Source organism: Pongo pygmaeus, chromosome 16, assembly GCF_028885625.2.
Source record: "Pongo pygmaeus isolate AG05252 chromosome 16, NHGRI_mPonPyg2-v2.0_pri, whole genome shotgun sequence".
In the NCBI taxonomy this organism is placed as follows: Eukaryota; Metazoa; Chordata; class Mammalia; order Primates; family Hominidae; genus Pongo; species Pongo pygmaeus.
In genome coordinates, this window is record NC_072389.2 from 82,016,253 (window position 1) to 82,028,202 (window position 11,950).

Consider the following 11,950-nt stretch of genomic DNA (forward strand, 5'->3'; position numbering starts at 1 on the left):
AAGCATTAGTACAACTGCAGTGGTAAAGAGTACAGGCTTTGGAGCCAGCCACATTGCCTGGGTTTGAATCCCACCTCCACCATAACTTCTCAGTACCTCAGTTCTCTGACTGTAAAATGGAAATGATGATAATAATATTAATATCTCATAGAGTTGTTGTGAGGGTTAAATTAATAAATGTAAAGCTCTTGAAATGATGCCTGGAACATATTAAATCCTCAATAAATGTTAGCTACACATAAAAGCCTTCTTTGGACCATCTCGGACTAGTTAGCTTTGCTAGCACCAGCATGGTACCCTGTAATTGCCTTCATTACAGCACTTATCACACCTGATCATATTCACCTGATTGTCTTGGCTTCCCCCTTTGATACTGAGTACAGGGGCAATGTCTGAGATTTCTTACCACTATAACCCGGACTCTAGTATCCAGCACAGAGCTGACACCAATAAGGGAAGTGAACATTCTTTTTAAAGAACTCTTCATTGGCCAGGTGCAGTGGCTCACGCCTGTAATCCCAGCAATTTGGGAGGCCGAGGCCGGTGGATCACCTGAGGTCAGGAGTTCGAGACCAGCCTGGCCAGCAGAGTGAAACCCCATTTCTCCTAAAAATATGAAAATTAGCTGGGCGTGGTGGCACACGCCATAGTTGCAGCTACTCAGGAGGCTAAGGCACAAGAATCACTTGAACCCTGGAGGTGGATGTTTCAGTGAGCCGAGATCGCACCACTGCACTCCAGCCTAGGTGAGAGAGACTCCATCTCAAAACAAAACAAAACAAAACAAACACCTCTTCATCAAAAGAATGAGAAGACAAGCCACAGACTGGGACAAAATATGTGCAAAAGACATATCTGATAAAAGACTGTTATCTAAAATACAGAAAGAACCCTTAAAACTCAACATAAGAAATGAACAACCTGATTTAAATAGGGGGAAAGGATCTGAACAGGTACCTCACCAAAGAAGATGGCCAAGAAGCATATGAAAAGTTGCTCAACATCAAGATGCTCGCTGGGAAATTGCAAATTAAAACGAGATACCACTACACACTTATTAGAATGGTAAAAAACCAAAACACTGACAATACCAAATGCTAGTAAGGATGTGGAACAACTGAAACTCTCATTCATTGCTGGTAAAAATGCAAACTGGTACAGCCACTTTGGAAGACAGTTTGGCAGTTTCTTACAAAACTAAACATAATCTTACCATACAATCTAGCAACTGCACTCCTTTGTACATACCCAAATGAGTTGAAAACTTAGGTCCCCACAAAAACCAGATGTCTACAGCAGCTTTATTCATAACTGCCAAAACTTGGAAGCAACCAAAATGTCCTTCAGTAGGTGAATAAATATTCATACAATGGAATCTTATTCAGCAGTAACAAGAAATGAGAAAGACATGGAGGAACCTTGAATGCATATTACTTAGTGAAAAAAAAAACAGTCTGAAAAGGCTACATGCTGTCTAATCCCAACTATATGACATTCTGTTAAAAGCAAAACTACAGAAACAGTAAAAAGATCAGTGACTGCCAGGGATTAGGAGAACAAAGCATAGAGTTTTTTTGTTGTTGTTGTTTTGTTGTTTCCGGGGGGGAGTGGGGGCGGGGGCAGTGAAACTATTCTGTATGATATAATAATGGTAGATACCTGTCATTATACATTTGTCCAAACCCATAGAAGGTACAACACAAAGAGTGAATCCTAATGTAAACTATGGACTCTGGGAAATGCTGATGTCAATGTAAATTCATTAATTGTAACAAATGGACAACTCTGGTGCTGTATGTTGACAGTGGAGGAGGTTGTGGGTGTGTGGACCAGGAGGACTCTCTGTACTTTCCATTGGATTTTGCTGTGAACCTAAAACTGCTCTAAAATATAAAGTCTATTTTCAAAAAATTTTATTTTTAGAGACAGTGTCTTGCTATGTTGCCCAGGCTGGCCTCCAATTCCTGGGCCCAAGGGATCTTCCGGCCTCAGCCTCCTGAGTAGCTAGGACTACAGATGTGTACTGCCACACAGGCTAAACTCTACTTAAAAACAAAACAAAACAAAACAAAAAAAAACTTCTGCCAGGTGCAGTGGCTCACGCCTGCAATCCCAGCACTTTGGGAGGCCGAGGCGAGTGGATCACCTAAGGTCAGGAGTTCGAGACCAGCCTGGCCAACATGGTGAAACCCTGTCATCTCTACTAAAAATACAAAAATTAGCTGGGCATGGTGGCGGGTGCCTGTAATCCCAGCTCCTCGGGAGGCTGAGGCAGGAGAATCACTTGAACCCAGGAGGCGGAGGTTGCAGTGAGCCGAGATTGCACCCTTGCACTCCAGCCTGGGTGACAAAGCAAGTCTCCATCTCAAAAAAAAAAAGATTTAAATGTAAGACCTCGAACTATAAAAACCCAAGAAGAAAACGTAGGAAATGGCATTCTGAACATAGACCCTGGCAAAGATTTCATGACGAACACCCCAAAAGCAATTGCAACAAAAATAAAAATTTACAAGTGAGACCTAATTAAACTAAAGAGCTTCTGCACAGCAAAATAAACTATCAACAAAGTAAACAGACAACCTACAAAATGGTAAAAAAAAATTTGCAAATATGCATCTGATAAACGTCTAACAACCAGAATCTATAAGGAATTTAAATCAACAAGCAAAAAACAACCCTATTAAAAAATGGGCAATGGACATCAACAGACACGTCTCATATGTGGCCAACAAGCATATAAAAAAAAAGCTCAACATTAGCTAATCATTAGAGAAATGCAAATAAAAACCACAATGAGACATCTCACACCAGTCAGAATGGCTATTATTTAAAACTCAAAAAACAACAGATGCTGGCGAGGTTGCAGAGAAAAGGAACGCTTATATACTGCCGGTGAGGATGTAAATTAGTTCAGCCACTGTGGAAAGGAATGTGGCGATTTCTCAAAGAACTTAGAACTAACATTCGACCCAGCAATACCATAATTGGGTATATACCCAAAGGAATATGAACCATTCTACCATAAAGATACATGCATGCACATGTTCATGGCAGCACTATTCACAGTAGCAAAGACATGGAATCAACCTAGATGCCCATGCAGGGGATGGACTGGGTAAAAAAAATGTGGCATATATACACCATGGAATACTACACAGCCATTAAAAAGAATGAGATCATGTCCTTTAGAGCAACATGGATGGTGCTGGAGGCCATTATCCTAAGTGAATTAATGCAGGAACAGAAAAACCAAACATGGAATGTTCTCTCTTGTAAGTGGCAGCCAAACATCGAGTACCTATGGATACAAAGAAGGGAACAATAGATACCTGGGCCTATTTGAGGGTGGAGGGTGGGAGCAGGGTGAGAATCAAAAAATTACCTATTAGATGCTATGTTCATTACCTGGGCGGCAAAATAATCTGTACATCAAACCCCCAAGACACACGATTTACTCATAATAAATCTGCACAGATACCCTGCAAACCTAAAATTGGCCCAGGAGTTTGAGACCAGCCTGGACAATATAGTAAAACCCTGTTTCTATGAAAGATAAAAATTAAAAAATTAGTCGGATGTGGTGGCACATTCCCGTAGCCCCAGCTACTTGGAAGGCTGAGATGGAAGGATCATTTAAGCCTAGAAGGTTGAGGTTGCAGCGAGTCAAGATCAAACCACTGCACTACAGCCTGGGTGAGAGAGTAAGACTCTATCTCAAAAAAAAAAAAAAAAAAAAAAATCGGGGGAAAAAATACAGCAATGATGAATGATTTTAGACAAAACTAAAAAATGAAGCGATGTTTTTATCTAAAGAAAATCCTCGGCCAGGCGTGGTGGCTCACGAGGCGGGCAGATCACGAGGTCAGGAGAGCGAGACCATCCTGGCTAACACGGTGAAACCCCGTCTCTACCAAAAATACAAAAATTAGCCAGGCGTGGTGGCGGGCACCTGTAGTCCCAGCTACTTGGGAGGCTGAGGCAGAAGAATGGCGTGAACCCAGGCGGCAGAGGCTGCAGTGAGTCGAGATGGTGCCACTGCACTCCAGCCTGGGCAACAGAGTGAGACTCTGTTTCAAAAAAAAGAAAGAAAATCCTCCACTCTATTACTTTATCACTCAATAACCATAGTTTAAGGCACAGTGCAAACATAATTTCACAGATCTCCTTTCAGTGTTTTCCAGTCCTCTAACAAGATTAAACCTCTCCCAAACATCCTCTACCTTCTGTAACAATGACCACACTTAAAATAATGTGTTTCTTCCTTAATCTGTTTGCATCACAAGGGCAGGGACTAGGTCTGTCTTATTCTCCACTGTGAACTTGGTATCTACCTCTCTGGCACACAGCTGGCACTCAATGAATAGTAACTAAATGAAAACTTTTCTTAAAATTATCAAAAACTAAAAAGCAACTGTCTCCTCACTGATAATGTAATCATCTAAACATGTATAAGGGTAACTAAACAGTATATAAACTGTTACATCACTAAAACAGACACACCATCATGCTTTTAGAGAAGTTCTCTATACTCTGTTTAGACTTGGTTGCAAATAGCAAAATATGAAGTTTTCTTTCTCATGCCAGCCACATACCCATATAAAGTTGACTGGCCTTTATGAGATAGTATACTTCTTGTGGGCAGGATTTAAAGAGGTTATCACCCTCTCTGCACCCTTTCAAAGCTAAACTTCTTGAAAATAATTTCCACAGACACCAACTCTATTACCTCACCTTCCATTTTTTCAGTTACTCATGCAAACTGGCTTTCACCTCCACAACACTGAATCCAATCTTTCCAAAGTCACCAAAAACTTCATTATGGCTAAGTCCAGTGAACACATTTTGGTCCTTCTCTTTTTCAACCTCAATAGTTTTTTTTTTTTTTTTTTTTTTCTTGTGGGGGTGGGTGTTTGTTTGAGATTGGGTCTTGCTTGCTATGTTGCTCAGGCTGGTCTCCTGGACTCAAGAGATCCTCCTGCCTCAGCCACATGAGCTGTGACTACAGGCACAAGACACTGTGCCCAGCGTCAGCCTCATTTTTGACATTGTTTTTGCTTGTCAGTTTTTTAGAGTTCTTGCTGTGACTTAACTGTATATTCACATAGTAAAGTACCACAGATGCTAGAAGAAGAAAAAAAGCTGGAATCTAACTCTTACCCTTACAAACCCACTCATAACCTAAGGTAGTAAGAATGATTTTAACCTATACCTCCGCCCCAACCATCTTTGGAAACTAGGTGTAATGAGTATAATGAGGGTATAGAGGGCAGGGGAGGGTTTTTTGCTTTTTTTTTTTGAGACAGAGTCTCGCTCTGTCGCCCAGGCTGGAGTGCAGTGGCGCAATCTCAGCTCTCTCCAACCTCTGCCTCCCGGGTTCAAACAATTCTCCTGCCTCAGCCTCCTAAGTAGCTGGGATTACAGGCACGCACCACCAAATCCAGCTAATTTTTGTATTTTTAGTAGAGACGGGTTTCACCATGTTGGTCAGGCTAATCTCGAGCTCCTGACCTCGTGATCCACCCACCTCAGCCTCCCAAAGTGCTGGGATTACAGACGTGAGCCACTGCGCCCAGCCGGTTTTTTTGCTTCTTAATTAAAAAAAGAAAAACAGCAAGAATAAGCTGTAAAATCTGAGTCATACCCAAAAGGATAAATAATAAAGTCACCTACCCCTATTTTAACATACATTTTGTAATTTTAAAAATGTATATTATATTTCTGTACTTTAAATACTTCCTTTAATCTTTTTAGTAATAAAATATAGCAGTTTTAATCATGACCAGAAATGTTATATGACATTGACTGTAATACTAAAAACACAGTTAATTTACTTCACTTTAAGAACAGACAAGACTCTTAGTAGACACATTGGCAGGCATCATAATTTTACTGAATTCACCTTATGCAATAAATTTTCTTTTAGAATCACACCAAAATTGGCTCTCTTTCTTCTTTCAATAGAAATTAAAATTTACATGCAAATTACAGAGTTCGATCTTATTCATCAATACTAGACAGAAAAGTGTCATGTTCCTTCACACCAGTTTCATAGCTTCGCAGTCCTGATAGATATTCCTTCCCACCTGACAATAAACACAGTAACAAAAGTACTCAAATGACCTTGAAATTGTTGTTTCACTCACCACATAAATATTTTTTTGCATCTTCTTATTCTTCAATAAATCAATTTCAAGAGCAAATTAATAAATAACAATTAGGATTAATATCCCTGCAAGAATATTAACTAATTGCAAATGCCTACCTATTTTCCTCTTGGTGTGTTCTCTAGCTCTTTATTATAGATATAAAAACTATCTTTGTTAACAGATGACTTTAAAGACCACTGCCACACACACAAGGATGAAAGACTTTACTCAATGGCACAAATCAGTCAGAACTAAAAATGGAACTTAGATACCAAATGCAAGTCATTGAACTTATATTCTAATAGTTTAACAAAGTGGTTTAACAAAATACATAAAATTTACCATCTTAATCTTTTTTTTTTTTTTGAAACAGGGTCTCACTCTGTTGCCCAGGCTGGAGGGCAGTGGTGCTACCTGGGCTCAATGCAGCCTCAAACATCCAGGTTCAAGCAATTCTTGTGCCTCAGCCTCCCAAGTAGCTGGGACTACAGGTGTGAACCACGGCGCCTGGCTAATTTTTTTTTTTTTTTTTTTTTTTTTGGTAGAGACGGGGTTTCGCCATGTTGCACAGGCTGGTCTCGAACTCCTGAGCTCAGGTGATCCATCTGCCTCAGCCTCCCAAAGTGCTGGGATTACAGGTGTCAGCCACCATGGTTGGCCCCATCTTAACCATTTTTAAGTGTTAAGTGTTAACTATATTCACATTGTTAACAGTTTATGTTAATCTTTTAACTGTAATTCCTAACTTTATTTTTTTTAATATGGTTTTGGAAATGTATCCTCTTCCTAAATGCATTAATTGTTAGCTACAGAACAATTTTTTTTTTAATTTCAAGAATGGGGATTTGAGATAAGCTATTTTGACTTTGTGATATCACAAACATATGTATGTAAACAAACAGGAGTCAGATTGAATGGGCCCCACTTCACAAACATGAGACAACTTGAGCATAAGGTAGAAATGTATTATCCTAAATAAGGATCCATGTATCCATAAATCCATAAATATACAAGAAGATAATGTTCTTCCTTATAGTAGAATAACTAAAAAATGTAGAAGGTATCATGGAAATAGAAAATCACCATTTTGCATCATAGTAATCATTTCTCAGGCAAAAATCATCAACAGATGCTAAGACTGGGTAAAAGTCTGATGAGAAATAGGAGAGTCACATAGTCTCAATGCATCGCCTCACAAATTAGTTAAAAATTACAAAAGGAAAAGTATTAACTTGACAGTGGAGAAACCCGGCAAACACCACTTTGGCTAAGTAACTCAAGTTAGCATTACCACTAATGGGATAAACCAACATTAAGTACCTGCTAATATGATGCACGGGGCACACAATACCACTTTTGTGATATTCCCACCAAGAATACATGACTTGAATCTAATCATGAGGAAACACCAGACAAACCCAAATTGAGTGACAGTCTGGAAAATAGAAGGCCTGTACTCTTCAAATACACCAATGTCATCAAACCCAAAGGAAGGCTGAGGAACCTTTCTAACAGAGTAAAGATACACGAAAACCACTTGCAGGACATCTAGAGTATCTTAGACCAGAATAAGGAAAATTGCTATAAACTGTACTAATGGGACAACTGGCAAAATTGAACATCCGTAGATTAGAAAACAGTATTTTATGGTGAAACTTCCAGATATTGCCAATTACAGTGTAGTTAGAAAGTGAACCTCTTTGTTCTTTTAAAATATCACTCAATTATTTAGGAGTAAAGGGCACATTTGCAACATACTTTCAAATGGTTCAGAAAGATAGTATTATGTATATATGTGGAAAGATAAAGTAAATGTGTCAAACTGCTAACATGCTGAGAAAACCAGCGGAAGGGTTTTGAGATTTCTTTGTACTATTCTTGCAACTTTTCTATAAGTGCAACTATTTCAAAATTTAAAAAGTTAAATACAGGTATATATCCCTATTAATATATGGGTCCATTTTAGAAGTATTGCCACCATTTCTTTTATGCTAGAAATCCAAATCTCTCCAACATTCTTAATGACTTTAAAACAGCTATTCTAGGCCAGGCGCGGTGGCTCACGCCTGTAATCCCGGCACTTTGGGAGGCCAAGACGGGCAGATCATGAGGTCAGGAGATCGAGACCATACTGGCTAACACTGTGAAACCCTGTCTCTACTAAAAATACAAAAAAATTAGCTGGGCGTGGTGGCGGGCGCCTGTAGTCCCAGCTACTCAGGAGGCTGAGGCAGGAGAATGGCGTGAACCCGGGAGGCAGAGCTTGCAGTGAGCCGAGATCGCTCCACTGCACTCCAGCCTGGGCGACAGAGCAAGACTCCGTCTCAAAAAAAAAAACAAACAAAACAAAAAAAACCCAGCTATTCTACTTAGCTTGACTTCAAATTTTAAAAATAAGTCAAGGTCAAAGTCTTTGGCAAACCACAATGAATATCTGGAAGTAATGTCTATACACATTAGCCAACGATGTGGATAGTAAGAATTACTTAATCATTCCATTTTTTTCTGTTAGCTCTACAAAATTACTGAGTCCTAAATTCCATCCCCCACCACAATTATAATTTCACTTAGGCCAGACTTGTAATCTGTCCACAAAACTGTTTTCCAACTGCTGCACAGAGCAGCATTCTTCTGGCTCAGGTTCCTGGAATTTCCCCAAATTCATGACTTTCACTTGTTTATGTCTAGATCCCCAACCGGGAGAAAACATGTCCTGAGGGGAAGACAGGACACTAACCTGAAAGACATGGGTTTGAACTCTTTAGGGGAGGGGAGGGTCAAGACTTTTTATTAAACAAGGAATACGCACAAGAAAAAAGATGTCTAAGGCCAGGCACGGTAGCTCAGGTCTGTAATTCCAGGACTTTGGGAGGCCGAGGCAGGTGGATCACTTGAGGACAAGAGTTCGAGACCAGCCTGGGCAACACGGGGAAACCCCGTCTCTACAAAAAAAATACCAAAAAAAAAAAAAAAAAATTAGCCAGGCGTGATGATGCGCACCTGTGATCCCAGCTTCTCGGGAAGCTGAGGTGGGAGAATCGCTTGAACCTGGGAGGCGAAGGTTGCAGTGAGCCCAGATCGTGCCACTGCACTCCACTCCAGCATGGGCAACAGAGCCAGACCTTGTCTCTTAAACAAACAAACAAACAAACAAAAGTCTAATGTCTACAGACATCTAGAAAGAGCTCCAGCTATGCCTCAGAGAGAAAAATCCCAGGAGTGGATGGGAAAATATCCATGCACAGAAAAAAAAAAGAGAAAAGGTACAAACCATCAGGTAAGTTTCTGACCCAAGTTTACCAATCTTGTTTCTCATTTCACCTAAATGTAAACTAGGAAAACTACACAATCCACAATATAAATTACTGTTGCTTGGTCAGTCTCCAAATACTCCTCTCCCACAGCATGAGAAGAAAAATATGTTTCCTATCAGTCCTTCTCACAACAGAAGAGAGAAATGTGGTTTGTCACTAATGAAACACTGAAAATGAAACACTGAAAATATACCACTGTCACCAGTTAACCTATTTAACCTACAATCTGCTAGTTAAAAGCAGGTCAGCCTGCAGCATATAAAAGGAGGTCTGCCTTTCAAAACTGGCTAAAGCTGTCAAATCGGATCGCAGGTTTTACAAATACAATCACCTAAATTCAGCCCTGCTCCATAAACCAGAAAGCAGAGCCAGCTTCCATAACTGGCCACGCAGCCTCCCACCCCACCCCACGCCCGCCCTTGACAGTGAGTGGGTCGGAGCAGCCACAATGCGCCCAAAGTGTTTAATTCTTCCAGAAATGCCGGCCTCCGGGAGGAATCCAGGTTTGAAACTTTCCCCAACAGGGCATTCCCCGGTGACATTTTGCTCCCTCGGGTGTGGAGCAAGTGTGGAGGACCTGGCGGCCCGAAAGTGTCCAGAGTGACCGACAAAGGTGGGAAACGGCAGGGCAGAGAGTGGGCCAGGAGAAGAGGCAGCAGACGCGCAAATTCACATCATTCGGGGTCACCCTGACCCCAAACCTCTGACTACTGCCCCGAACTGGCGTCCCGCATGGAGTCCAGGGCAGGCCCCAGAACTTTGGACCCAAGTCCCAGGCGGGGACCGGCCTGCGGGCGCAAGGGCTGGTCGAGTCTGAGGCGGCCAGTGACCTTTGCAAGACCCCATAGGGACGGCGGGTTGACGGGGGGCCGTCCCTGGGTTCGCCTTCTCAGTCCGGACTCACCGCCCGCCGGAGCTGCCCCGGAGCCGCGGCTCGGAACATGGTCTCTGCTTCCGCCGCAACCTCGGCCTTACAGCAGCCCGTCGCCTGGCCAACTTGCGCCGCCTCAGCCAGTCACCTAATGCTCGCGAGACGCGCGAACGAGATAAGACGCCCTAGGCCTGGAGCACGAGCCCGCGGTTTCCGCCTGCCCATTGGGCGGCTGCGCAGCCAATAGACGGCGGGAAGTTAGGGGTTAGACTGGGAAGTGGGGCAAAGGTGAGGCTATTCCCCGGGGACCTTCGAGTAAGCCGGGGCCGCGGAGCTGCAGAGACAAAGCTGGCCACCCGCCGATGACCGAGCTCAGACTGTACTGTCTCACAGCCCCGCAATGGGCAGCATTGCTAGAGTGAACTTCAAAACTGAGCTGACCTCGGGGTAAGGTACCAGTGGAGCCTTGCCAATTCCAATTAGATGCCTTTCCCATATGCCCCTATTTCCCCCTGTATTTCCCCATGGTAGCAATTGTTACATGGGTTGTAATGACCTAAGTACTTGTCTGTGTCACCCATCTGACTAAAGATCTGTAAGGGCAGAAAATATGCCCTACTTTTTTTTTTTTTTTTTTTTGAGAGTGAGAGTCGCCCTGTCGCCCAGGCTGGAGTGCAGTGGCGCGAGCTCAGCTCACTGCAAGCTCCGCCTCCCGGGTTCACGCCATTCTCCTGCCTCAGCCTCCTGAGTAGCTGGGACTGCAGGCGCCCGCCACCACGCCCAGCTAATTTTTTTGTATTTTTAGTAGAGACGGGGTTTCACAGTGTTAGGCAGGATGGTCTCGATCTTCTGACCTCGTGATCCGCCCGCCTCGGCCTCCCAAAGTGCTGGGATTACAGGCGTGAGCCACCGCGCCCGGCCAGTATGCCCTACTTTTAAATTTTGTGTCTACCTGCAACACCTAGCACAATGCCTGGCCCATATTAGGCATTCAGTCAGTATGTGTTGAATGAATGAGCAAATGAACAAATGACTGCTAATGAGTCTGGATTTTATCACGAAATTTTTAAGAAGGGAAGTGGTATGTTCAGAAATTGTCTCAGTTCCCAATTCAGCAACAACCTACCTTTCCAATGTTATCTAGTCTGTCAACAAATCCCGTTGACTCTACCTTCAAAAGATAACCAGAATCCAGCAATATCCTCCAACACCCCTTTGCTCCTCAGCCGGTATCACCTTCACTGAGGACCCTGTCATCTCTCGCCTGGATCATTGCAAAGACTTCTAGCTGGTCTTTATGTTTCTACCCATGTTTCCAGAAGCCTCTTCTCCAAACTGATGGACTGATCCTGACCTCTGCTCAAAGCCCTATGGTGGTTCCCTCTCCTCCCACTGCCCTCTTCTCTCACTGTTCCCCAGATACATAGGCCTTCTTGAGCGCACAAGCCTGCTCCTCTCAGAGTTTTGCACTCTGGCTCTTCCCTCTGCCTGACGTGGCCTTCCCTTGTTACCCGCGTGGCGTACTTCCTCACTTCATTCAGGTCTCTGCTCAAAAAACACATTTGCAGAAAGGCCGACCTTAGCCTCTCCATCTAAAATAGCACCCATGCCACTCCCAG

At 42.8% G+C, this 11,950-nt stretch overlaps 1 protein-coding gene across 2 annotated transcripts in view; it reads right to left on the reverse strand.

Moving 5' to 3' along the window:
• The window catches only part of ETFA (electron transfer flavoprotein subunit alpha), a 101,385-nt gene extending 90,586 nt beyond the window's left edge, over nt 1-10,799 (reverse strand). The window contains exon 1 of one of the 2 annotated variants that reach the window (XR_010123987.1): nt 10,365-10,707. Coding sequence is in view for 1 of the 2 variants with exons in the window: in XM_054450091.2 (XP_054306066.1) it covers nt 10,365-10,403 (39 nt within the window). In the remaining variant the exon portion in view is untranslated. Of the gene's footprint in view, nt 1-10,364 lie in introns of both variants that reach the window. The other variant, XM_054450091.2, reaches the window with a different exon arrangement.
• Between the last annotated feature and the right edge of the window lie 1,151 nt (nt 10,800-11,950).